Here is a 27,319-nt window from a genome sequence, read left to right as displayed (position 1 = left end):
CCAGCATGCACCGCGCCGCTCCACTCTCCGCCCCCTTCACAGGACACGCAGGCGCTCTGGACTCCGTCAACAGCCCGGACTGGGGACGACCGTTTGCAGTTCCTTACGGGATTTGTAGTTTTTCTGGAGGAAGCTGGGCCGTCAGTCAAAGGGACGACAACTACAAGTCTCGGCGGCCCCAGCGTGACGGGCTCGGTCACGTGGCAGGGGGCCGACCGGGCGTGCGTGCCGCCGTTGATCCGGTGCTGCAGTGAGGAGGTGGTTCTCGCCTGTGTTGTGTGTGTGTGTGAGTGAGAGAGCGAGTGAGTGAGTGAGTGAGTGAGTGTGTGTGGGGGGGGACTCGGCTAGTTGTTGTCGGTGACTTCCCCCTCCCCTCCACCCCTCCCCCCTTCCCCGCCGCCGCTGCAGTGGCCGCTCCCTGGGCCGTAGGAAATGAGCGATAACGATGACATCGAGGTGGAGAGCGACGTGAGTCCCGGGGCTTCTTCCTTCCCGTGCGGGTTGTCAGGCGGGGACAGCGGCCAGGGCTCTCAGCGGGGCGACGGCGGCAGGGGGCCGGGCAGCCGCCTCCTCCTTCCCCTTACCACCCCCCCCCCACTTCGACTGGGACCGCCTCCGTCGAGCTCCCAGCTCACTCCCCTCCGGGCTCCTAGCTGGAGCGGCCTTCTGGGACTGGAGGTGGGGTGGAGACACGCGGCCTTTGGGACCCCCACCTCCCCCGGTGGAGCAAGGTGCTGCGGCCTCCGGCTCCTACCCTGTCCCGCTCAGGATCTGGGGGACTGGGACGGGGTGCGCCCGAGATCCCATTGTCCGGATCCCCGGGAAGGGGACGACGCTCAGGACCTGCCCCCTCGGTCTGCGATCAACCTCTTCCCGAGACCCGCGGATCCTGGGGGGGTTGAAGGAGGGCGGAGAGGGGATGGGAGTGCCCAGATGCCCCGAGCTGGGTGCGAGGGGAGGAGACAGTGCTCTGAACCCCCTCCAGCCAGAGTCGGATCCCGGAAGGAGGGGCGGCGCTCGGGACCCCCCCCCCTGCCCCGCTACCGGATCCCGCAGGGGGGAAGGGGGCGTCGGGTGGGGAGGGAGGGAGGGAGGGAGGGGGGTCGGGCTGACTCCCCACCCGCCGCTTCCTTCGCCGCCGGCATTTTCTTTCTTATTATTGAATGTGAAGTGTAAAAATAACTTCTATATTTTCTATTTTTTTTTCTCTCTTATTCCAGGAAGAGCAACCGAGGTTTCAATCTGCGGTACGTCTCCTACTCTCCATTTCATTTTCATTTCCGTTCAGTTCTAGTCCCTTTTGGGGTCAGAGAGAAAAAGAGATTGTTCTATTATTTTTAATACTATAGTAAACTCTCCTGTTAACCGCTAAGGTGAGGCGGGGCCTTGTTCTGGGATTCTAGGTGGGTGGAGGGTGGGTTTGCAAATCTCCTCATTCTAGACTCAGGTGATCAGTTTCAGAGGCTGTAGGTGAGTGAAAGGTGCTGTTTGCAAAAAAAAAAAAAAAAATTGGTCGTTCTGTAGTTCCCAGGTGGGGGAATCTAGCTGTCACTATGTAAGTGTAAAATGAGAAATGTCATTCTGAAGTAAACTGTGTTATTTCGGGGCAAAGTAGTCAGATTTACTTTGGAACAAGCAGGCTCTAAACCATGTATGCATAGTTGTGTGAAGCTGAAGCCACATGCAAAAAAAATCATCATGTGGTCATGTGACTGCTGTAGACCTATAGAATGTAGTACAAGCTAGTATTATTCTAATACAGAAATTAGAAATGTAGAGGAACCAAAGGTTGAATACGAAAGTGTCACAGACAGCTTGTTCTGGTCTATTTGAGTTGAAGGAGACATATGAAAAAAATAGAAAAATTGTTGAGAAGTGGCATCGCAGAGATAGATTTGCTAAAAAGTGGTGGTTGAGACCATACAGTGTTATCAGTAATTTCTCATGGTTTTGATATTAATGTTCTCAGTAGATGGTTCTGTGGATTTAGATAGACACTAATCTCGTGCCTTTCCAGTCTGGGACAGTACTGTGGGTGTTCCATGAATAGATTAGAGAAAGAAAAAAAGAATAGACAAATCAGAGTCAGAGAGAGGAGAGAAGTACTTCAGAGTATCTAACATTTGACAGATGGGAATAGTACAAAGTTTACAAAATGGGGATCAAAAATTCAGATGCCTCTGGGGGGCCCAGGCAGTAAAATCGTCAGGAATAAAGTAAAGAGCAGAGGTGAGGACTAGGTTCTGGGTTGCACATGTCTCTTCTGAAAAGGCAGCCACTAAACTCAGTAGGTTGTTGTTATGTGGGAGTAAGGGCTCACTGTTGCCAGATCTTCCTATTTTTAAGGATAGTTTAGAAATCCAGATTTTTATGTTATGTTTCTGATTTTTGAAATGTGTGGGACAACCAGGTTGTTTGGGAACTTGTTAGAATATGCAGGATACCACTTTGATACCTCTGATATCCCAAGATAAAAGCAAGTCCTCTTCCTTGTACCTGCTCTTCATTAGAGCAAGTAAAGTTTCTGCAGGTTGTCCAAGCAGATAGGCATTAAGAAAAAGTGTTGTTTATTGAGAGCTTACTGGAGTATGCAGTTGTTCCGGAGGGTTTTAAAAATTATCCCTGGGTGATAGTCACTAAAAAGAGTTTGTTTTGTTTTATTTTTGCTTGAAATATTGTCAGACACTTTATGCATGTATTTGGAAATTCAGTTCTTTTTTCTAGTCACTATGATCCTTAATGTGAACGTGCAGTTTCATGTTTGGGATCCAGTCTATTTAAAACCTTTTTTTCTTCCCCAAGTCGCCAGTTATAAAATGTGCCCCAGGGCTTGATCAGGGTTGGAGGATAGGGATTGGTTAGGCCTCCTTTGCAGAATCATTATTTGACTTGGAATTACATTGGCTTTCCAGTGAGAGAAAGTTTTCTTTGTGAAAGTTTGGCTTACAGTTCTTGAAAGCTTTCCGCTTTTCAAAATATCCATCCACTTGGGTATTGATGTGAATTGCTTTATTAAATTATTAAAATGTTTCCACTCTCCTAGAATGCTAATGTCATTGTTTTTTCTAGATATTTTTAGTCTGATGTTAAGGTGCCTAGGATTTTTGTTTTTTTATTTTGGGAGGTGGGCAGTGGGAGTGGATTTGACCCTCTGCTTTTAATTTGAGACATCTACTTGCTGAGACTTTTAAATACTGTCTGGTACAAAATCCCAGTAGTACAGTGAGAAGAAGCAATAGATAAATTTTATAGTGTATCAAACAATTACTGTGAACAAGTAGGGTAAAAAGGATTTGGGAGTTTTTTCCCTCTGAATACATCAGTTTATTTCCTGCCACTTAGTATAGTAATATATTTTTTTAAAACTTGGGGGAAACTATTCTTAAGCTTGTATTAATTCAGAAAAGGCTGTGGACTGTGAACAGCCAAGGATTTAGGACTATAGAATAACTTTTAAAAAGTTATTTGGAAAAGGTCCTATGTGTCCTGATGGAAAAAGAGGCCCTCATTTGTGTTTTATAATGTCAGTACACTAGGCGCAGCCTTGCTAAGTGTGAGAAACGTAAGATTCTCAGCAAGAACAGTTAGGAAGTGAGGCTAACTATAACAGAAAGTGAAACTGATTTGACGAATATTGTTTTCTGTTGCCTCAGTGCAAATGGCAAACAGCTTTTCCAGTGACCAGTAAGCTTTGTTGAAGGAAATAATCCCAAACAATATTTTTATTACTAAATGCTATCTTACTGTTTTTTGGAGGGAAGGGGTTACATTTTAAAGATCATTTTCTGGGACAAGTACATTTCATACAGAGTGATCCTTTGGTTTTATTTCGGTTTGGGAAATTCCTTTTGGGAAAAATGAAAGTATATGAGAAGCATAGGGTCAGTGTGTTAGGAGGGAAGCCCAAAGCCTTTTTCAGCACCTTCTCCTCCATACCAGCTGAATGTGTTGCAGTTACAGTAGGTTGTTGGGGGTGCAGTTTCACTTGTGGACCCTCCTCATGTGAAATATTTTTAACTTCTCAGCGCTCTTTGCTTCTTTAGGAATTGTAATCCATTTAGAGGGGAGTGAGCTTGGTTGCCTTTGAGATTGGAATTTACTCAGGAAACGATTATCTGATTTACCTGGAATTCGTTGCATCTCAGAAGTCCTGCACACTGCCCGTACTCGGTGTGTGCTTCAGAATGTTGACAGCAATGCAGCAACGCCAGGCTTGCCTCCTAAGTATGCCTGTTTCTTAGAGAAAAGGGTAATCTTAATGTTTTAAAGTTCTTTTTCAAGATGGCCATAATGGGGAAATAGTTGATCATGGACTCCAGCTTGGTTTTGAATTAGAATTTCATGACCAAGCCATTTTTACTCTCTTAAATGGCTATAGTTTGACAACGTATTTGGTTTATAGCATTCCCAAGTTCATTCAGGCACCAAATCATACCAAAAAACAAAACAAAACAAAAACTCTCAAAAACACATGTATTTAGTAGATGTTAGAGATACATAGCAGGCAATCAGCTTCCAGCAGGACAGATATTGGAAAGTTGAAATTCATATCTTTTGTTAAGGACCTTCGTGAATTTTTCATCCTAGCTGCCTGTTACTTCGTGTTGCAATTTTCAGGTTGATTAAAATGAATTAAGTTGCTTAGAAATTCAGCTTTATTTACCCTATCTGCTTGCCATCAGAAGTAATAAGTAGATCTTTTCTGATGAGAATTTTGAACTTGTATATTTTCCATGTTGTGTTTAATAAGAACAGCTTACTAATAATAAGCAACACTCTCCTCTAAAATGGCAACCTTTGAAATTCTTAAAGGCAGTAAATGTTTCGTGGGCAACTCCAGTTCGGTATAGGCTGAGCATTTTTTATATGGGAATTAAGAAGACTCTCCTTATAGATGGGGTTAGATGTCAAGTAGTGTGAAAGGAATAGCATTCTTCTGGAGAACCTTGTGCGTCCTTGAATAATGGAGCAATATTTCCCCATGCTATTTGCCTACCTAGAACTTGGAGGAGACAAGGCTGCTAGCTGACATAATGCTTTGAATGTAGATGCATTCTCTATGCAATAAGTTGGAAGGAAACAATTCAAAGAGATTTCCCTCAATTTTGAATAGACCTCCGTAGCTTGAATGACCTCCTGCGGGTTTAGCAACTTCTTGGCTAACAAAATAATGTTTGCTTTCAACATATAACAACACTTAAGATACACGTGCTTGTTAGTGTCAGAGGTGGACAAATTGTAGGTGAAGATTTGTACCCTGGCTGCCAGTGTGGAAAGTTTGGTGGAAATAAAACTGAGAGGCTGAGTAAAAACCTTGGCAGAGACGTCAAAGCTGGAAGCGATTTGGTGCTGGAGTTCCTGTTGAGCATCTGTGGGCCACTCTTCAGTATCACACAGCCCTTTAGGATTTCTGTTAGCCTGGAATGCCCTGAAGGAAGGGTTTTTTGGCAGAAACTGCAAATTGAAGGAAACTGAAGGGGGCGGCATCTAGCCACTGCTCCTATAGGATGTGAGGAGGGAGGTATTTGGGGGCCTGCTATGCAGCCCAAGAATTCTCTGCTGTCTCCTAGAATTTGTTTGGTACCACTTGTTTTCATTATCAAACATCTTTCTCAGTACAGGCGACAGAAAGCTGGCTAATTTCTGAGTTGAGCTTTATTTGTTTAAGACACACAGTTCTTTGACCCTTCCCCCATGCCCCCCCCCCCTTTTAAACTAGTTTTGAGTTTGTGGGAGGATCTCAGATGCTTTATACTGGAAGTCTTTACCCTGTTTTTCATTCTCAACTCTGAAATCTTGGCCCTTTCAAAAAGGGTTGCCAGCAAGTGAAGACCATTAACAAAGCAGTGATAAGCCTAGCAACTGGCCCTCCGTTTGAATGATGTGGAGTGGGGGACAGGGGAATATTATTATTGGGCTGGATGGATCTCTGTGGTTTGGAAATGTTTCCCAAACAGAATTCTCAGCTTTGTGTAAAGGTTTTTCGTCTGTTCTTTCAAGCCACTAGAGATATCATTTAGTATAGAGTTGCCTGGACTTAGGCATGTTAGTTCTGCATATTTTTAACTTGCTCTTTCAAATGAGGCCTAGGGAGGAGAAAATACATCCTTGCCATTGTCTCTGAGAGCTTTGAAATTGACTCTGGTTAAAAGTAGCAGCTTGGGGATGGACATGGCAGCAGGGATTGGTCTAAGATTCTACTCTTCTGCTAGTTAAATTGGGCCTGGAACCACCACAGAAATTCCATCCACTACTTCGAGAACAACAGTCCCCAGCCCAGGCTTTCTACCAGGCAGTGGACTGCTGCCTTTCCTTGTTGAGCCAACTTCTCAAACTTGGCTGGCTCCCCAGATGAGAAGCCAAGATCTCTGCTGATGGTCCACAGCCAAGTTCACTTAACAATCCTCTAACCAAAAGACTTGTCCATTTGAGTCCTTTCAGGGCTCAGTGAATGGGAAGGGGGTAGTGCATTGTGGGGATGATTTTGGTGTTAGATTATACGTAGCTCCACCCCTCTAGTGCAGGCCTGAGTGAAACCAAGTCCAACTTGATTCTAACCTTTTGAGATTTGCAGAACTCTCCCAGAAAGAGAACAGACAATTAGGATTTTATTTGTATCAACAAGAGGAATTGTGGGTGACTCTGCTGTCAGTGCTTCTGTGTACAGCTCTTAAGCTGAGAGGAGGGCCAGAAATCAGGATGATTTAGTAGACAGGAGTATCTTGGGCTGTTGCTGGAGACCAAAGGTGGGCAATTAATTCGCATGTAAATAAACCGTTCCGGGAGTCTGTAGCAAATGATGGAGAGGCAGATAGATGCCAAGTGCCAGCTCTACCTTCTCAGTGCTTTAGGTATAGTCCAGGTTAGAGCTCAGCCCACCTTACCTGTGTAGGTGACTAGAGGGGACAGTAAGTTAGGAAAGGACTAGATACTTAAATATGCTTAATTCCTTCAACTTATTTCCTACTGCTGTTAGAAGGCATCGGCATCTTACTCTGTGCTGTGTGAGAATAATCCGGGTACCTATAGCCTCAGGTTATCTGGTGTCCAAACTTGATTGTTACCTCAGTTTCCCCATAAATTCCATGTGTCATTAAGTTCAGCAAACACTACCATGAATTCAGACTTCACAAGATTAGGAGGGTTTTCGAAGTGCCCGTGCATCTGCCCTCAAAATGACTTGTTGTGCTATGTAGAGTCAGGGCCTCTGTGGGAACCAAGTGTCCAGTTCAACAGAGCTGTTTGAGAGACTGGGAAGTGACTTCAGTTACCACAGCAGCTCCCAGCCGCCTCTTCCTCTCTAATGTCTCAGACTTAGGATTAGATAAGAGAATTTCAAGTCCTTTCATTCCCACAACTCTTGTCTTTATAGATTTTTGTCTGTACATCTTGTCTAGTACAAGGATTCATTTGAGACATTCTTGTGCTAAGCCAAGTTATTTACTCTTGTTGCTTCATATCTAGACTTCCTGGTGCTCTGGGTAGGTTAAAGCTACCCAGACTTTCCATATACAGACCTGTTCTCTGGGTTAGCTCAGTACAACCTCGTGTATTCAGGGTACATTTTCAGAGTATATTATTTTCCATAATTCCCAAAGTGTGGATGTGATAAAAAGTTCTTGCTTTAGACTAAGTTAAGCATCTGTGTTCCATTCGGAGGGAATGCTCTTTTTTCGGGACCTGCTGAAGCTCTCTTGCAGTGCTCTCCAGCACTCTCTTTTGCCTGAAGCCAGAGTATTTTGCCATTTCTGATTTGTCGCCAGTCTTCTTCCCTCTCCAGCTGATAGTTCTTTGTGTTGTTAAGCAGGACAGGATAAAGACTTTGGGCCATGGGTATTTAGATACTGCCAAATATACTTGACCTGCCACAGGTGCCTGAGGAAATTTATTCAGAGCATGTGGGTGTCAGATGATTTGCTATCTAAGAACAACCTTTCTGGCACAGCGTGTGTGAGGGGAAGCCCTTGGCAGGATAGCACCATGGATAAACTTTAAAAAACAGAAACTCAGAATGTGGTTGGTGTCTATCAGCTCTGTCATAATCTCAGATTCATGGCATCTGGGTTTTCTAGAGGTTTTAGTTAGTTTCTATTGTAGAATTTGGTGAGCAGGTCTTAAATTAGTCCCTTTTAGCAAGCTAGAGACCAGACTCATGGTGATGGGTTTCACATGGAAAGAAACACTGCACCAGTGACCTTACTCCTTTCCTGGGCACCCACCATGGAGAATCTTTTACAGTGGGGGTGATCACATTTTTTATGAAGGGACCCCCTAGAGCTTTTCCCTGGTCACTTCCCAACCGTGGACTGGCGGCTGTTCTGTCACATAAGTAAGTTGTGGGGGAAGACTGATGTTGCAGGAGAGTTACACTTTGTCCCTGTGAATAACTTTTATTTTACTTATGCATGAGCTGGATGCATCGAGCTACTTTGGATGTTCCTGTCACAAGCCTTGCTCACCCCTTTCTCCCCCTTTAGCAGATCCTAATTCTGGAGACTCCTAACTGCCCACCTCGACAAGTCCTTCCCAGCCCAATCGCCAGGGACAGCGCTGACAGCATATACTTCCAGGCTATTCCCCACCCACCTATAGCAAGCAAAAGGAGGGAAATTGCTAATGTGCTCTTTCTCCTGTTCTTCTAGGCTGACAAACGGGCTCATCATAATGCACTGGAACGAAAACGTAGGGACCACATCAAAGACAGCTTTCACAGTTTGCGGGACTCAGTCCCATCACTCCAAGGAGAGAAGGTGAGTTTATTGAGAAAGCTGATGGCCACCACTAACTTGAAACTTGCTGGGGGGCTTACCAGGGCACCTACCTGTCTGGAAAGAAATGGAATCAGAGATATTGCGGTTGTGTGATTTCCTTCATTTTTGATTCATTGCACACCTACTCTGTTCTTAGCAAATGACAGATGTGATGGAGCTGCTTCTAAGACATTAATAAGAGTTATCCTTTAAAATAAGAATTATTTATAATAAATTACTCATTCAAGAAATGATTATACAGTACAGAGAATAGCCCATAAAAGTTCGGGATAACACAAAGAATTTCTGAAGTCAGTGATTCCCTAGCCCTCTATGAGAATTTCTTTCATATGGTTCAAACTTAGTACTTATTTTAAATAAGACCTCTCGGGGAATGTATGTGAACCAACCTGGACACCAATGATCTTCCAGTTTCAGCAGCTTTTATTTCAAGGCATATATAAAGAGCATTTTAAGCTCTAGGACAGAAGACTTAAGGAAAGATAAATGTTCGTATGAAGTGGAGGGAAAAAAATAACTGGTCTTTGCTTCCCTCCACCCCACTGATGGCCTTCCAGAAACTAATATTTTCCCTGGAGAGGTAGGCACCAGCTGTTTCTACATTTGAAAAACAAAGTTGGAAGCTTTGAGTAAAAAGCCTATGGGTTAGGGTCACTTCTTGGAATTTGGAGAAAACATCTGTTTGCGCAGTTAGTTACAGCCTTAACACAGAATGTAGCCAGCTGCTGTCTGTAGCAATTCAGTGGTATGAATGGCAGACTGGAAAGAGGACCTGTGTTTTTTTGTTCAGTGGTTCAGTATTTTAAAAAGCAACTATTTTAAGAAAAATTCATTGTTCTCAGGTATGCTTTGAATGACTCTCCTGATTTAGCTCTGTGGGTGGGGGTCCTGAGTTTGGTTATCCAGAATCAAACTTAGAACCATTATAGTTTTACTTTGTTTATACTGCCACTCCGGTCAGTCATGTGCTTTATGCCTTATCTAAGGTGTGGCTTTCTCTGTGGCTGAAGCATGTAGGTCTGACCTCCATGAAAAAAGCAAAACAGGCCAGGTGAATACCTAGTATTGCAAAACCAGGATTTGCCATGTATTAGGTCTACTTACTGTGGACTTGGTTTAGTGGCCTTGAACTAAGGTGCTTACCTAGAATAACAACATTCCTGGGCACAACACTCTCAAAGCAGCACAGGAAATCTTTATGATGGTGAGGCAGACTCATCCTTTCAGAGTACACACATGCAAAGGATTACCTCTTGTGCTTGTCTGAACTGTAGACAGTGCTTATTCTTATGCCATGGTATCAATTCAAACGGCTTTGGTGAACTAAATGGACAGGGCTCCCTTAAGTCTCACATCTAACCAGGAGTGGCACCAAGGCAGTGTTTCCCAAGATGTGACCTGTGGCTCACTCCCTTCAGATTCACTGCTGACTGCCATTCTGGAGGCAGGCCTGGGGATTTATATTTATAACAAGCAGTCAGGTGATTCTTAGGCATTTTTAAGTTTGAGAACACTTTGGAAGAAGCTGGTCATAGGAGGTCAACTATACCTTTTTCCTTATCCAGCATATTTTGCACTGCTATAATACTCTTCTTTAAGTCCTTAAAATCACACTGTTCTAAATCCCATTGTCTCTTTTCTTCAAGGAAGTTGCTAGTTTAAATTTGGTAGCCTTACAAACTGAATAGTTTGTCATTTAATGTGGCCCATTCATTTATTCAATCATTTCATTAATCAAATGTTTATTGAGGGTCTGCTGCACGCCAGGAACTGTTGTAGATACCAGGGAAACGGCAGAGAACAAAACACACAAGCAGAAGCTCTTTTTCTGGTGAGGAAAAGATAAAAAGTGAACTAATAACTGTAAAATATAGCGTGTCAGATAAGTGCTATGGAGAAAATTAAACAAGGAACAGAAGGGTTGCAGTTTCAAGAGGTCAGACAAGGAAACTCACTGGCAGGTCAACATTGGAACAAAGGTTTGAAGGAAGTGAAAGAACCAGACATCTGTCTGGTAATAAGCACTCTAGGCCAAGGGAAGGCAAGCATAATAGCCCAAAGGCAGGTACCTGGGAGTATTGCTGGGCCTGTCAAGAACAGAGGCCAGGGTGACTGGGGTGGAATGAGTGAAGGGACCATAGAAAATGAGGTCAGAGAAGTAGCAAGACTAGGGGAGACAAGTAGTCAAGGGGCCAGGTTATGTGGAGCCCATTAATAAAACTGTAGTGTGGGAATTGACCAGGTAGCTTTCTGATCTCAGAATCCTGTTCTGTATTATAATCCAGATATTCCATACTAAGCATGAGTAAAGTCATTCTGATCCCCTTCCCACCCAAATTCCACCATCTGCATGATTTTCCTTGTCTGCCAGCATTGTTTCAGAGATGCTGGCGGGAGTCTAACAGAAAGAATACTTTGTCTCTCAGTCTAACCAGTGCTCACTAAATGTTGCAATTTTTTAAAAATACGGTATTTGAACCAAAGGAAATTGGCTAATTCTTGATTTGTATTGCAGTAATTAAGGTTGCAACATTATGTAAATATTCAGGAGTTTGGGGGAGCTCAGATCCAATTCTTCTTGCAGGGAAGACATCCATTCTCTTGATTTGGGCATCTTTTAAGTTCCAGGTGACTTCTCACTTAACATTTGAATTACCTATCACACATGGCCTAAGTTTTTTGATTTTTAAACCGAAACCCAATACTGAATGAATTGGATCCTAACCCAAGAGTGAGGGATACTTGTATAAAGAAATAGCTTTGGGGCGTCTGGGTGGCTCAGTGGGTTAAAGCCTCTGCCTTCGGCTCAGGTCATGATCCCAGGGTCCTGGGATCGAGCCCCCCATCGGGCTCTCTGCTCAGCAGGGAGCCTGCTTCCTCCTCTCTCTCTGCCTGCCTCTCTGCCTACTTGTGATCTCTGTCTGTCAAATAAATAAATAAAATCTTAAAAAAAAAAAAAGCTTTAAATGTGAGACCCAGACTCTCTCCTCTGTTTTCTTTATTTTTATTATAATATAAATGTTATAAAAAGTGGTCACCTTTTGCATAAGTAAAAAAAAAAAAATCAGTAATAACCAACATCTTTGTTGCAACATAAAAGTAAGCACAACGGTTCTGTGAGGTTTTATACTAATAGAATTGAACATTGGCTATTACTGCTGTTCCTATCACTATTACTGTATCAGAGATGAGGAAGCAAGCTTGAGATCATGATCCCCATCTGTAGCTGGACAGGGACTAGAACTTAGGACTGCTGATTGCTGAGGTCAGTCTTTCTGCCACACTGGAGGGGTAAACAACTTGAGGATATTTGAATAAATCTTACTTAAATACTTATATCTTTATATTGGGAGCTCCCCCTAGGTAGAGCTGGTAATCTTGGTATGTGATACCAGGGCTATTATTATTATTAGAACACTGTCTCCTGAAGTGGCATATGTAGGTGACACTAAAGTACAGACAGTTGAAGATCACTAAAGTCTGTAAATTTTTCTGAGTCCTCATAGCTCCTTTGAGAAAAAGACCATTACAGCTGGTGGTCCATTTGGGTTTTGCCCTAGGTCCCAATGTTAACAAGTAGACTCTTGAACTCCATTGTTTGAGTCTCTTATTTTTGGTGTAGTTCTTCCACTGGACATCCCATGGGGAAAGATGGGATGGAAATAGAACTGTCAGCCACTCAACCAGAGAAAGGGGTGTCAGGGCAAGGACAACTGTTCTAAAGGTGCCTGGGTGGCTCAGTTGGTTAAGCATCTGCCATTGGCTCAGGTCATGATCCTGGGGTCCTGGGATCCAGCCCCACATCAGGTTCCCTGCTCAGTGAGGAGCCTGCTTCTCGCTCTACCCCTGTAGCTCCCCTGCTCATTCTCTCTCTCTCAAATAAATAAATAACATCTTTAAAAAGGAAGATGCTACTTTTTCTTTTTTTTTTTTTTAACAGAATTATTATTTGTTTTAAGGGTGCTAGGTTGGGTGCTAGGAAGTGTTGCCCGTGGCTTGCTGGCACTGAGCTCATCCTGTTTTTTCGGGTTCAAGACCTGGTGACCAGCCCATCAGTTTGCCTTCACATGGGGAAGTGATTGTGCCCTCTGCTTCCATACCTAGCATCCAATCTCACTGTCTCCTTGACATGGTTGACTTTAGTGATAAAAGGTTCTATTGCAACATTGCCATTTGCAGCTGTACAGTGGTTTAGAAAAATTTCTTATCTTTTAAGTCTCTTCCTAAATGCCTGTTTATCTTAATAGTTAATTGCTCTCTCAGGCAGTTGTGCTCTGGATTTCTCCTTTCTGGATAGAGCTGTGTTAAAAAGAGATAATATATGGGTGCCTGTGTGGCTCAGTCAGGTAAGCAGTTAAGTCATGATGCCAAGGTCTTGGGATGGAGCCCCACATCGGGCTCCCTTCTCGGCAGGGATCCTGCTTCTCCCTCTCCCTCTGCCTGCTGCTCCGCCTGCTTATGTTCTCTCTCTCTCTGTCTCTGCACCAAATAAATAAACAAATAAAATGTTTTAAAAAATTTTTTTCAGATAATAAAAGATAATATTACCTAAGATGAAAATGAAATCAGGGTTTCTTCTAGTGAGCATTAAGTTCAGAATTCCTTCCTTTTGGGTGGGAACATGAGGGCGCTGCTCAGCTTCTACTAAAGACTCTGGCACATAATAGTTCTCAGTACATAGCTGTGGAGTGAGAGCACCAGAGGAAAGCATGGGCTTACTCCATCCTGGAACTAAACAGCAACAGCCAATATGATTGTGTACACCTGTTTAATTGAGACCCAAGACCCATGTTGAGCACTGTAGAGGTTTAAAAGGTATAATATAGACAGAGTCTCCTCTTGAGGGTCTTGTTCTCTTGTTGGGAGAGAGGATTATACCACTTAGCAATAATAAGGTAACATGCTGAGCATTAAATAAGAGGTTAAAATACTGAGCTAATCTGTTCCGTTTCTATTAAAGCCTGCTTTTCTTAACATGTTAAGGTGTTGAAACCAAATAACTCCCTTATACCAGGGAACCTGACAGTTCTTACAGCTGAAGGTCACTCGCCTGTTAAACTCACTCAGAACTGTGACTGGGGTACTTACCCCAGTTGTAATTCTACATTTGTTTGTATGGTTACTTGGTGACTGTCTGCCCGTCTGCCATACTGCACCATGAAGGCAGGGAAGACATCTTTTGGTCCTATTTTCTTCCCTCAGTGCCTGGCACACAGTAGGGTGCAATGAGTACTTACTAACTGAAGTTTAGAAGACCCTGGCCCCCCAGCCACGTTATCCTGGCAGAGGATCGTCCTGGTGGGCACCTTTTAAGGCATGCTGTTCATTCAGCAGCATGCTTCTATATCATATGCGGGCTATTGAAGGGATTATCTTTTAAATAAAATGGAAACCACAGTGCTAACCATTTCACCTCATTACTCATTAAGGTTATTTCCTGGCCAGACTCCAACCCAGGCAGTTATTTTTCTTCAAAATTAATTTTTTTATTGGGGCATCTGGGTGGCACAGTTAGGTGTCCAACTCTTAAAACAGTCCATAAAACTATTGGTTTGGGCTCAGGTTATGATCTCAGTGTTGTGGGATTGAGCCCTGTGTCGGGCTTCATGCTCACTGCAGAATCTGCTTGAGATTCCCTCTCCATCTCTGCCTCCCACTCATACATGCATGTGTGCGCTCACACTCACTTGCTAGCTGTCTCTGAAAATAAATAAACCTTTAAAAAATAATTTTTTCAAAAATGTAATTTTCTACCTTAAATTTGTTGTCCATAGTTGCCCAAGTCTCATTCAGCCCTGGGCTCAGCGACTGTAAATGTGTTGATTTATTGAATTCTTTGTAAACTGTATTTATGTGCTACTGAAAAGGTTTTCAGTGCCCATCAAGGTAAAAACTGGTGTTCTGTGGTCTCTAAATAAGGTACCCACCTTGCCTTCCTGCGGAGTGTTGTACACCCCCTCTGCTTCCCCAGCAGTGTCATTTATCAAAGTTCCTTCCTCTTCTCAAGGTCCAACTTCAGCCTTAAACACCCAAAGGACGTCAGGGTTTCACAGTGAAGAGACCCACCACGAGGGCCCTCCAGCCTGTGCTACCCTTTGCTGCTGGAGCACCTCCATGTTTCTCCCTGCCTGGACCTCCCCTGCCAGTCTGTCTCTTCCTGCCTGCCTTCAAGGCTCATATCAAGCAGTTCACCACCCAGAGAACCCTGCAGTATTGTTCTCCCATCAGCTCCAGTGGGCATGGACTCCATGGGGCCTCTCCTATGTGTCCCTTCCCTCTGTGACAATCTTACCACCTGACTGAGGGGTATACTCATTGAGGACAGAAGCCTTGTCCCACTCCGCTGGAAGTCTGCAGTGCAGAGCAAGGAAGGTCTCGTTCCTGTGGGGAGGACTAGAGAGCCAGGAGGCTTTTCCATACTGAAATTTGGAAGGGTGCCAGATTGTTTCCTAGGCTCTGCCTTCAGCATTTCTTTTGCTTTTTTCCATGTAGCAAAATAGCAAAAATTTCAGGAAAATGGGAAGAAGAAAACAGTACCCCCTTTCTCTAACACAACTGTAGCCTTTCCTTTATTCTAAGATTTGGAGACGTGTTGCCCTGTACATATTTAAAGTGAGCCACAAATGCGTTTTAAATTTTCAAGTTGACGTAGTAAAAAAAAGTAAAATAACAGATGAAGTAAATTCTAATAATATATTTTATTTAACCTAATATGCAAAAATAAGTATGACTTCAATGAAATCCCATGTATTTTGTACTTAATAGCACAGCTTAACTCAGTCCAGTCACATTTCAAGTGCTTATTAGCCATTTGGACAACAGTGCAATTCAGACATACCTCCCCCATTCCACACCTCATGTTAATATGACTAAAATTGGGTGCTGTCTTACGGTGAGTGCCAAAAGAAACTTGCCTCCATCTCTTCCTCCCCCCAAAAAGCTGCTGTTGCTAAATTCATGAAATAATGGATGGAATCTAAGAAGCAAGGAAATGATGGTATTATCAATCTGTATATTCCCTTCAGATTTCTTTGTATACATGCTTTACATGGGTGAGATGTTACAACTTGTTATCACAGAAGATGCTTTTTGCACAAATGATAGTGTTCATATTGTTATTAGGCATATTTCTGTTGGCCAGTTACGTTGTTTCCCAGATTTTAATTGTATAAGAAATGTAATGATGACCATTTTGGTGTAGGTGATAGTTTTCGTACAATAGATTCCTAGAAGTTGGGTTGCTAGGTAAGAACATCTGGTTTTTGCTGTGTGTTGACAAAATGCATTCCAAGAGGATTGTTTTCATGTCTTCATTCTTCCATTTCTTATTTTGTAAAGCAAATGCTGAAGACTGGTCCTTTTTTTAAAATCAATTAACATCTAGTATATTATTAGTTTCAGAGGTAGAGTTCAGTGATTCAGCACTTGCAAGTAACAACCAGTGCTCATCACATCACGTGCCCTCCTTAATGCCCATCACCCAGTTACCCCATCCCCTCCAGCAACCCTCAGTTTGTTCCCTATAGTTATGAGTCTCTCATGGTTTGTCTCTGATTTCGTCTTATTTTTCTCTCCCTTCCTCTGTGATCCTCTGTTCTGTTTCCTAAATTTCCATGTATGAGTGAAATCATTTGATATTTGTAATGACTAGTCTTGACAGTGTTCTAAGAGTTCCAATTTTACCATTACTGGAATTTTTAGTAGGCCAAAGGTAGTAATTAATTTTGTATTTTGTGTATTACTGGTGAGATTAAATCTTTTTCTACATGTCTATTTCCTAGTTAACTGTCCTCTTTGGGGAACTGTGTGCCTCTGTCCTTCATTAATAAGTGTCACACCTTCATTTCAGACTGCCTAGAGCACATGAAAAGAGAATGCAAGGTTTGAAACATGATCTGTGTTGACCCTAAATGTCTTACTCCTGGCTTAAGCCCCTTAAAGAGCATGAGGACTACCTTCCTGTAGTATCAATAAAATGGTCCTTTGGACTGGGGAGGGCCTGCCAGCGGGAAGCTTGGAGGGGCCACATTGGGCTGGTTCTGACCCCACAGCCTTCCAGCCTACCTTATTGGCGTTGATGGGGCTTCCAGTTTGGAATGAACTACTTTAATGTAAACCCAGATTTATTATGCAAATCCTTTAATTTTTATTTTCAGAAGATTTTATTTTCAGAAGATAATCAAACGGAAATGTATGTCAGCTTTGCCCTAGCTTTCTCTTTACCTTAATGTATGTAAAAGCTTTTGCAGATTTCAGAAAATAATGGTTTTATGTTTCCTTAAAATATGTAGTACAAAACAGATGTCAGTTAGTGAGGCAGGCAGCATTCTGTTTTCATTCCCCAGAATATGGCGTTTTGGTTCTTGGGGGAACAAGGCAGTGGTAACAGCTTGGTAAGAACTGGTTTTGACAGTAAGGAGGAAAACTGAAATAGGACCAAGGTAATTACTTCTTGAGTCAGGGTTAGGAGCCTAGGGAACAGCGGTGGTTCAAAATAGTGAACATTCTGGCACTATTCTCTTCCTCACCTCTCTCCACCTGCTTTCTAAAACAACGTGGGTTTTTACACAAATCCAGATTACTGTAATAAGATTTACATCTCCAGAAACATGTGGATCTCTTGCCTTATATAAAAAATTGTGAGAGCTACTACCTTAAAATAGGGCTTAATAACCTTGGATTTCATCCTAACATCAGTGTTAACTACTTCAAGATTCCTTTGGGGCCTTAAAAAAGTTCTAATTAGAATCATACTCTTGGGTTTGGGTCATTTTGTGAACTATGTCATTGTTTCTTGCTGCAGCACATGAGGTGGGTGCCCTGTGTTCCCAAGCTCAGTTCCATTCAACTGGGTGCTGCTGGAGGCTGGGTTGGCACTTGCCTCTCTTTGTTGCTGTGGGCAGGGATGCCACTAGGCAGGTAGTAGTGGCACAAGCCCAAGATGGGATAGGAACCTGCTGGGCACCTCAGCAACAGCCACCCCAGGTCTTCTGTGTCCATTTTGGCTGTGCCCTTGTTAGGTAACGAAGACAACAGTACTGTTGGGAGCTGGCATCTCCCTTCCCTTGGGGTCAGGTTCAGTCCATTCTTCCACGCTGTCTCGTATCCTCAGGTTTTTTCTGTTTGCCGCTTCTCTGCTAGAAACCTGTTTAGTATGCACCTGTCTTTAAAAGAAAAACACAGTCTTCCTTCAACAGCTGCTATTATTACAAGCTACTTTTTTCTCATTTCTCACTTTTTCAGCCTAATTCTAAAAAACTAATCTTCAGCTTCAGTTCATCCCTATGCTCTTTACCTGTGCAAGGATCATTTACCTCAACTCTGACTATTCCAAGGAAACCATCCTCTCCTCGGTCTTTATTGACATCTTGTAGATGAATCCCTTTCCATCCTGCTCAGACTCTCCTCTCTATGACAACGCCGTCAGTGCATTTCTGTTGGTCTTTTCCACAGCTTCCTCTGTGCCCCCAAAGTAGAAGTGTCCTGGAGGCCTGGGTTCAAATCCTGACTGTCCTGCCCACTAGTAAGCAAGTTAGAGCTCTGTGCCTCAGTTTTCTTATTTACAAAATAGGGGAAATAATACATCAGAAGGTTGTATGAAGACATCTGGCATTTAATTAAGTACCCAGTAGGTGTTAGCTGCTGCCATCACTGTTGTCATCATCGTCTGTATTGCCGTAATGTGACCATGGCTTTCAGGGAACTTCTGCTTGGCTCCCAGAGGTGAAGGAGGAGCCTGAAGAGCCACTTTGCATTAACTCATGCTGCTGCTACATAACAGGCCCAGTACCTCTTTGGTCCCCTCAGCCACAGTGTGTGCCGGCTCAGAGCTGTGTCAGTTTCTGCTTAGAAAATTAAAATCAGAATTAGTGCGTCCTGATTTTAAAAACTAGCAGGAAAAAAATTATCTGTGCCCATACTTGGTATCCAAAGGCAACAGTCCATATGTGACTTACCACGTCCTATGAGCTCAGTCACATACACACACACACACACACACACACACACACACACACACGCACAGATTGCTGACTCAGCCAACAGTGCATTTCAGAAAACAGAAACCGAAAGCCCAGACCATTCCATAGTCCATGCTATAAAGTCTGGGGCCACTCCACAGTCCAAACCATAAAGACCGAGGTTCTTGTCTGTTTCTTGTTTATTGTTCACATAATAGAGACTCCTAAAGGCACGGAAGGGCCTGCCCACACCCTAATCCTGTGGTGGCTGGGCACATGATCTCATGGTTTGGAAAGCCAGGAAGAGGGGATTTTAGATGTCTGGCATTTTCTAGTTTTAGCAGTTTGCTTTCACCCCCATCCCCGGACTAGACATGCATGTAATTTTGGGAGAATTCTGTATTTTGTGCTTTAATTTTTTTACTGGTTGGATTTTACTTAGTACTCTGGGTAGGGAAAAATAAAATTAATTGAACCATTCTTTTGGACTTGCAGGGGTGACCTGGGATGCTTTGCTCTCTGCAGGGGATGGAGGAAGGACTGTGCTTAGCCTTCTGGAGGCCCTGTGCTGGGTTTATACTAATCCAGCCTTCTTCACGGGCCTCTGTGTTCTGAGCATCTATGAATTTTAACTTCATCTGAAAACTGCCCTGAAATGGGCAGATCACTGACAGGATCTTTTTCCCTCTTTGGTTTGTTATGCTATGCTTACTGCTCACTTAGACGTCATGGTTTCATGTATTAACTATGTGAAGAAGAAACTGGCAGCACTTGGGCTGCTCCTCAGTGTGGTCCTTCGTTAGGAAGAATCGTCACTGAACATTTGCAGTCTTGCGTTTTTTCCCTTGTCCCGGCTGCAGATGAGTCGTTAAATTAAGAGCTAGTGTTGCTCTCTGGGAACTGTTGGTTGAAAAAATAGACAAACATTAAGAAAGATTAGGATGTAAATATCCATAGCAACTAGATAATTGATCGGGTGCATAGAATTTGGAGGGCTGCGTGGGGTGTGAGAGAATTTCTGGTCAGATAAGAAATAGTCATGGAGAAAAAATTTAGGTCTGTGGTCAGAGAGCCCAGAATGCACCTGTCTTCTGGACTCCTGAACTCTTCCTCGCTGCTCTGCCGCCAATCCTCCAGAACTTCTTGTAAATCCCATCTCTAGTATCTGGAGAAGCAGAGTATTTTAATTAGTCCTTTCTAATTATGTGCCCCTTTTTTCATCTTATCCCTTAGTAATTACATCCTAATAAGTTCCTTCAGCAGAAATGGAAAACAGCGTCTGAAGCAGCCTTGCATTGCAAGCCCCCGTTGCTGGGTACTCTCATTCTTCCTACAGAAGCTGACTGACTCCAGAAACACACCTAGCTCAGTCTCCACTCTCATACCCCTGCGGTGCTACTCTCCCTGCCCAGAGTGACCCTTTCCCACAGATGTCACCTCAGTCTAATGTGTGTACATGCGTGTGTGTGTGTGTGTGTGTGCATGCTTGCACACTCACACAGAACCAAGGCCATTGCCTGACACACAGTAGGTAATGGACCCAGCCAGAAACCATCTTTCCTGTGGCCTTTCTAATCTATACTACTCAAGTTACACTTGTCGGTGCTGCCCTGTGATTTGTCTGTGTATAGATATATTTATCTCTTCAGCTGGATAGTAAGCTAGCTTCTGGGCCAAAGAAGCCATGACTAATACATTTGGTTTCCCCACAGTGTCTGCTCAGTACCTTGCACATAATTTGCAGCAGATAAAAATGGTTAAATATGAACAGTTTCCTTTCGAGGAAATTGCCTTAAGCGTGCTGTAAGTGGAAAGCCTGGAAGTTCTAGTACTTATGAGGACTGGTGAATAAATCCAGGCCTTGCAAAGTTCTCTGATCTGCAGCCTAGCCTGAGGTATATAAGTTGAGATTGTCAGGATTTAATACAAGTGGATACAAGTTTTACTATCCTGAATGTAGATGTTTTCTTTGCCATTTTCCCCTGTTGTGTCCGGGTTGTTTAGGACCCACTAGGATTGTAACACAGAACTGTCCTACCCTGAATGAGAAGCTGTGCTACACACTCAGCTTCTAGACTACCCTGCCTTGGGTGTCAGTCCTCTGGGCTTTGTGCCATTCTACCAGTTTGGCTGGTTAGCCGCTGGCCATGAGTAGCTCTGGCCATGTTTGCAACCTGGAGGGACTCTTTTAGGTATGTTGGACCTCCAGGGGCCAAGTAATCCGACATCCATTTTAATGGCTTGTCAGCTTGTTCCTGTAACAGGACAGTGCCTAGGCTGCCCGTGGCCATGGTCAAGGTGTGGTTGCTTCCTGAAATGGCCCAATCTCCTGCCCTTCCTGTGTTGACATCAAGCTCAAACAGCTTTCACTAAGTCTCTTCAGCCAGGAGGGCTGAAATAATGACACAGCAGCATGGCTCAGTTGGAAATAGTTAACGCAGCCAGGGTGTGTCTGAAATCAAGGGACCTGGATGAAAAGCTTTACACCTAATCCAGTTCTGAGCTCGATCCCCCCCGAGGTCTTGCTCTTGTTTTTCTGGCCCAGCTGCCCATATCACTTCCTAGTAGAGAGTGGGTAGCGTCAGCTCTCGGTTAAGTAGTATTTTAATGTTTTCAGACGTAGCCAGGCTGAAGACTTGAAAGCAGCCTAAAGAACCTCAGAGGGGATGGGAGGAGTTCAAGTTCAGAAGTCAGATGGATCCAAGTTTGAATCCAGGCTCTGCCACTATCTAGCTGGTGACTTTGAATAAACCAGTAAAGTTCTCTGAGCCTTGGGTTCCTGGTGGAGCTGCCTCCCAGAGAGTGCTGCTTCGAGGTAAGCCACATACAGCGCTCGACACCTTGCCTGGTGCAGAGCAGGCTCCTCCGCAGCAGTTCCTGGCGCCGCCGCAACCCTGTCCCGCCTCACCCTCCTGCTGCCATTCCCCCGTATGCTCTCACAGAAAGGTGTGGTTTCCTCACTGCTTGGACTAGGTCTTTATTTTGTTCCCTTTGCTTTTTCTCCTATTGCAACAGGCATCCCGGGCCCAAATCCTAGACAAAGCCACAGAGTATATCCAGTATATGCGAAGGAAAAACCACACACACCAGCAAGATATTGATGACCTCAAGCGGCAGAATGCTCTCCTGGAGCAGCAAGGTGAGCCCCTGAGCTGGTGGGGCCACTGGCCCTGCTATGCTCCGGCCAGGTCAGCGCTTCGCACCTGGGCCTGCAGAGTCAGAACCAGTTACAGAGCGCGTGCTCATAAGCAGCTGTGGCCTGCTTCTTGGGCTGAATAGTAGAGTGTTAGAACCATCCTGAGGCAGGACCTGAGCCGCCAGTGAGGGAACAGTGGAGTCCAGGGGTTGGACGTTTGAAGACTTTTTCTGACCTGATCTCTCCCCTTCCTGGGGCTCAGGTGCTCTGCCTGCAGTAGGGGTCACACCTGGCATCAGGTGTCTCAAAAGAGCTTTGAGGTCCTTGGATTGGAGTGTGCTGTGTAAGTACCAGAAACTCCAGGTGTTCAGGGACAGTGAACCCTCCCCATTGTCAATGGTAGTCCAATCAGGGCAGCCTATGGGCCAGGCCCATGCTGTTCTCCAATGCTCACACCCGCCTTTTCCTACAACCACAGGGGAAAGCGAGAGCTGATCAAGTTCTTTGTTCCTGGGGAATTCACTTCTCTTCCTCCCTCATGGAAGATGCAAGTAAAAGGAAATGCAAGTAACCACCTGGGTTAGAACACCTCAAATAAAATAAAATAAAATAAGATAAAATAAATGGGTTGACCTTCCAGGCTCAAGATGAGCTGAACCCCAAGGGATGGGCAGTGGGAGGCGGCAGCGGGTTGGTTACTGGGCCGAGCAGCCTGCATGTAGGGGCTACATGTCGAAAGGCCCAGGTATTCTGTGTGTATTGGTGACTTGCTTCCAAGTGTCCAGCTTGTCTTTCCAAGTGGATCTTGTACAAGAGAGCTAAGCCAAGCCTTTTCTTTGGCTGACACATCCTATGTCATCCTTTCCTGCTGTTGTGTGGCCTTCACACCCTTGTGGAGCCTGGCATGGCCAGGCCAGCTTCTCCTCTGTCATTGCATTGCTGGGTCCCACAGGGAGCTTATGCTCCTGTCTCTACGCTCGGCTTCCATGGCAGGACGGTGACATCACAAGCCTTCTCTTTAGGGTTGGGTGGCATTGCGGAGTGGCTGGCCATGTCCACTGGGCCCCCGGGTCTGGCTGGGAAAGGAGGAGGGCAGTGAAGCCTGTGGGTGGAACAGCCACCAGAAGGGTGTTCCTTCTGAGCCACCCTGAGCCTCGGGGGCCGGCAAGCCCTTCGGAAGAACAGGCTGGACCCTGAGCTGAGACTTGGTTACTCCCCCAGTCTCCAGAAGGCTGTAACCCGCTCGCTTGGTTGCCTTTCAGTCCGTGCACTGGAGAAGGCGAGGTCGAGTGCCCAACTGCAGACCAACTACCCCTCCTCAGACAACAGCCTCTACACCAACGCCAAGGGCAGCACCATCTCTGCCTTCGATGGAGGTTCGGACTCCAGCTCGGAGTCGGAGCCCGAAGAGCCCCAAAGCAGGAAGAAGCTCCGGATGGAGGCCAGCTAAGCTCCGCGGGGCAGGCCAGCAATACAAACTGTCTGTCTCCTCCATCGTCCCATCCTTCTTTCAGTTCATCCCTAGAACCCTCACAACCATTTAAGAGACTTTTTTTTTCCTCTTTCTCTCTCTTTTTTTTTTTTTTTTAATTTTATTTTTACGTAGAAGCTCTTGGACAACAGCTCTCGTTCTCCTTCCCCATTTCCACATTTTTTTTTAAACGTTTCCCTTCAGGGATTCCCTGTACCCACCAGGAATTTTTAAACCAAAACACCCCAACTTGGCAGCTTTTTCTATGGAGGACAGACGGCCAGCCAGACCTCTGAGCACATGATGTCCCGACCGGCCACCAGCTCCTCCAGCCCTGCCGGGCACTTGCCCGGAGGACTTCTGCCCCTCCCAGGCCTTTCCTCCCAGGCCGCCCTCACCTCCGTTTGATAGACTTTGTGAATCTGTGGACTGCTCTACTTTAAGAAGATGACCGGTCTGGAGTAATCAGAATTAATCCCCCTTCTTTTTAAGGATTTTTTTTTTCTAAAAAGCTATTTATCGCTCCTGTTAAAAGACCAGATCCTTGAAGAAGTCTGTGGTATAAAAACAAGTGGGGGCAGAGTTGCAGCCCCGTCTTTGGCCTGTTTCGCTCCTGCCTCTCTCAGCCAGCCTTAGGGAGGGCCGCGTGACACCCGTGTGGTATGTGTGGGGGACAGCGGGCAGCAGTGAAGTGGTAGCCGCCATGGGGTGGTAGGGGATGGGACAAGGAGGGAGGATCGGGTCGGGGAGAGGTTTTGTATTGAGGGCCAGTGATGATGTTTTGATATTTATTTCCTGCTACTGAAATTTGAATCTGAGTGAATTGTCCCTATTTCTGATGATGTCGGTATTGCAAAACGACAGATTCATAAAGTAATGATCAAATCTTCATTTCTTTCCGTGTGTATTTCTAAGAAATAGAGCCAACTGATTTTGTATGTAAATACCAAGAGCAATTTACCTGGTACTAAACCCGCCCCCAGTGCGGACCCTTCCCTGCCCTCACCCCACTCCCGTTCCACCTGTCCTGGAACCTGTTCCCATCGTGTGATCCAGCCCTGGTCCTGGCTGCGGTCAGCAGATCCCAGTGAAGGGTTTTGTGTGTTTAGGCCTCATTTCTTTGTCTTTTTCCTACTCCGTTCCTGGCATTTGCTGATTTCTAGTGTGTACTCTGTAGTCTCAGTCCGTGTTTGATTCCATTCCATGGAAATAAAAAGTATGTTGTACATACTGCCCAAGAATTGTCTTGCAAGTTAAGGCTTTCCCCTTTACTATAAGACTATAAATAAAAACTTATTTTATCCTTCTTGGTGGTGGTGTCTTCTTGCCCTTGCAGAGGCCAAGATGGTTAAGGGAGGGGCCCTCTGGAGGCCATGGGGCCCGTGGGGAAAGCTGAGAGAAGGGCAGAGGTCACTTACGTGGGCTTGCAGAATCTGGAGCTCCTGGAAGTCACAGCAAGCCCCTTGTTGTAAGGGCTCAGCTCAGCTGGGCAGGCCAGGGGATGGGTAAGCCACTGGTGGTGACTTTGCTCGTTGGATAGCAGCTTTTAAAGTTTCAGCAGGGGTGGGGTTATCCAGAGCATTTCTAGAGGCAGTTACTGCTAAATAAATGACGCTTGGGGAATTGGTAGCCCAGAGGTATGGGTTTGGGTTTCCCCTGGTAATGAGTGTCTAGCTCCTTTGCGTTTCTAGAGAGTTCCACCGTGGTAAGAGGAGGCAGCAGGGGAGCTGTGCTGTCAAGGGCCGGAGGTAAAGGAGGCTCGTTCAACAGCATCATGTTAGCTCTACTCAGCCTAGGGACCAACACTGGCCTGAACTTGTTTCACCTTGAAAGGAAGAGAATTTATGGCCAGAGCACAGCTCAGCTTTGGTTTTCCTGTCTGGCTGACAGGAAACTGCTATTCCTAGACCAAGGGAGGGAGTGAAGTTAAATCAGTTCTTTGGTTTGTCCCTCTAGAATGGCAGTGCTTGGGCTCCTGTCAACCGGATGTCAAGTTCAGAGGATCTCTTTTTGGTTAATGGGAGTCGATAGGTAGGCCATGTCTCTACAACAGGCAGCTTAGAGCATGATCAAAACATGATTGCAGTTAGGAAAACAAGGATGCTGGGAGAACAGCATCCCATTTATTAAACACACGTCTTCCCAAGATAGGAAAGATACTAAGAATAAGAAAATGGGAATGAAGTCAGGTGATTTAATAAGCTGTCAAAGGTCGCGTACTTTCTTCTTTTTTGTTGCCCTTTACTATATCTCTTTGTATGTCTGGCCTTAATTACAAATCTCCTACACAGCTGGCTGGGAAGGGGTGGGCCTCAGGAACAAGCCGCAGGTGAAGGGCCACAGGGAGGAGGGCAGCGGAGCGGAGAGCCAGCCCTGGCTCTAGGATATTGGCTGGACAAGAGCTTGAGTTTTCAGCTTCTCAAAATTTCAATAAGCCGGTTGGAAGAAAAGGGCCCGGGTAGGAGGCTACTAGTTCCTGAGAAGATCTGAACCACCTGACTGCGTGCTGTGATGGAAGAAAGCAGGTGGCACTGGCAGCAGCTGCCAGAAAAAGAAAAAACGTAGGAGACCCAGGATGGAGGTTGTGCTCACTGAAGAGGACAAATGAAAGCCACGGCCAAGTTCCTTCTGGTCTGTCTAGGATGCCAAGGTATGCTTCCCCCAGGACACCGAAGTTTTCACCCTGGGTCGCTTTCACAGCGAGTTGCTGCGCTGTGGCAAGCGGCACAACGCCGGGGAACCTGGTGACATGCCTGGTCGCTACAGCAGGCAGCCTCACCAAGAGTCCTGTAGAAAGCTACCTCTTTCCCTCTTGCAATGGTAAGCTTGATATTTTCCTACCTTTACAATTGCCCCAAGTGCAAGGGTGTTTTAAACGGCCCGGTTTTTAAAATTCTTTTTTTTTTTTTAATATTTTTTATTTGTTTGACAGACAGAGATCACAAGTAGGCGGAGAGGCAGGCAGAGAGAGAGGGGGAAGCAGGCTCCCTGCTGAGCAGAGAGCCCGACTCGGGGCTCGATCCCAGGGCCCTGAGACCATGACCTGAGCCGAAGGCATAGGCTTAACCCACTGAGCCACCCAGGCGCCCCGGTTTTTAAAATTCTTAATATGTAGATCCCGTATGTCATATGTCGAGTAGCTATAAGTTCAGCAAAGAATTACCTCAGCTCAGAGCTATCATCTTAACTGGGAAAGGTTTGAAAAATAAGACTGAGTGGATGAGTGGAGATGGAGCCCTGACCTAGGACTGAGGAGAGCAGAACTCTGTTTCTAATAATAGAGTGATTTATGCTTGGGTTCTGATGTCAGACTACCTGAATTCAAATTCCTGGCTCTGACAGTGGCTGCTCATCTCAGGGGAGCCACTTGTCCCAGACTCAGTGTCCCCATCCGTAAAACGAGGATAATAACAGTACTAGCCTCATAAGGTGCCTGTGAGGGTTAAATGAGATAATGCTTACAATGTGCTTGACCTCAGGCCCGAGTGAACAGCCAGGTGCCAGCTGTCATTATCTACCCAAGGCACGTGACCAGGGCTGACTCTAAGATGGAAAAATCCAGCTCCTGCAACCAGCCTTCCCTGGAGTATGTGCGAGCGGACATCTCGGTATCCCACAAATGCTTCCTACCCCTGAGATGTGCCCTGTCCTTACAACACAAGGTGAATAAAGATAGCAAGGGGACCCCAGGACTGGACTGACATACTCTTCAAAACCAGAGAGGCACCTGTGGGTTCCTTAGATCTGCTGTCAGCCCAAGTGAGGCTCTGCCATTCCCTCCTCCTGCTATTCTTTGGCATCTCTGAACTCTGGACACGTGGTGTGCTGCCCATGGTGGTGTTACTCAGAGCAGGGTCCTTGAGCCATGCCCAGGGTGCTTGTTGAAAGGGTTTCTGGGCACCTGCCTCTCTGACCTAAAGCGTACCGTGGCCCAACACCCAGAGTCCATCGGCTCAACAGGCTCTCCCACGTGGTTCTCATG

The 27,319-nt window shown here is 45.2% G+C and overlaps 1 protein-coding gene across 4 annotated transcripts; it reads left to right on the top strand.

The window, feature by feature from the left end:
• Nucleotides 1–208: 208 nt before the first annotated feature.
• On the top strand, nt 209–24,644 carry MAX (MYC associated factor X). Of its 4 annotated transcripts, none has more exons than XM_080807750.1 (5): nt 209–468; nt 1,221–1,247; nt 8,643–8,750; nt 21,746–21,869; nt 23,129–24,644. In XM_080807750.1, the coding sequence occupies exons 1-5, from the start codon at nt 433–435 to the stop codon at nt 23,314–23,316; spliced, it is 483 nt and encodes a 160-aa protein (XP_080663876.1). In that variant the 5' UTR covers nt 209–432; the 3' UTR covers nt 23,317–24,644. The 4 variants fall into 4 exon arrangements, with proteins under 4 accessions (XP_080663876.1, XP_080663878.1, XP_080663879.1 ...); XM_080807753.1 differs by lacking the exon at nt 1,221–1,247 and adding an exon at nt 22,345–22,429 and having other exon boundaries at nt 228–468; nt 23,129–24,638; XM_080807752.1 differs by lacking the exon at nt 21,746–21,869.
• Nucleotides 24,645–27,319: the final 2,675 nt, after the last annotated feature.

This window comes from Martes martes, assembly GCF_963455335.1.
Source record: "Martes martes genome assembly, chromosome: 7".
NCBI classification, from domain to species: Eukaryota; Metazoa; Chordata; class Mammalia; order Carnivora; family Mustelidae; genus Martes; species Martes martes.
Note: the sequence above shows the minus strand (reverse complement) of the source record. Positions and strands in the feature narration are given on the sequence as shown.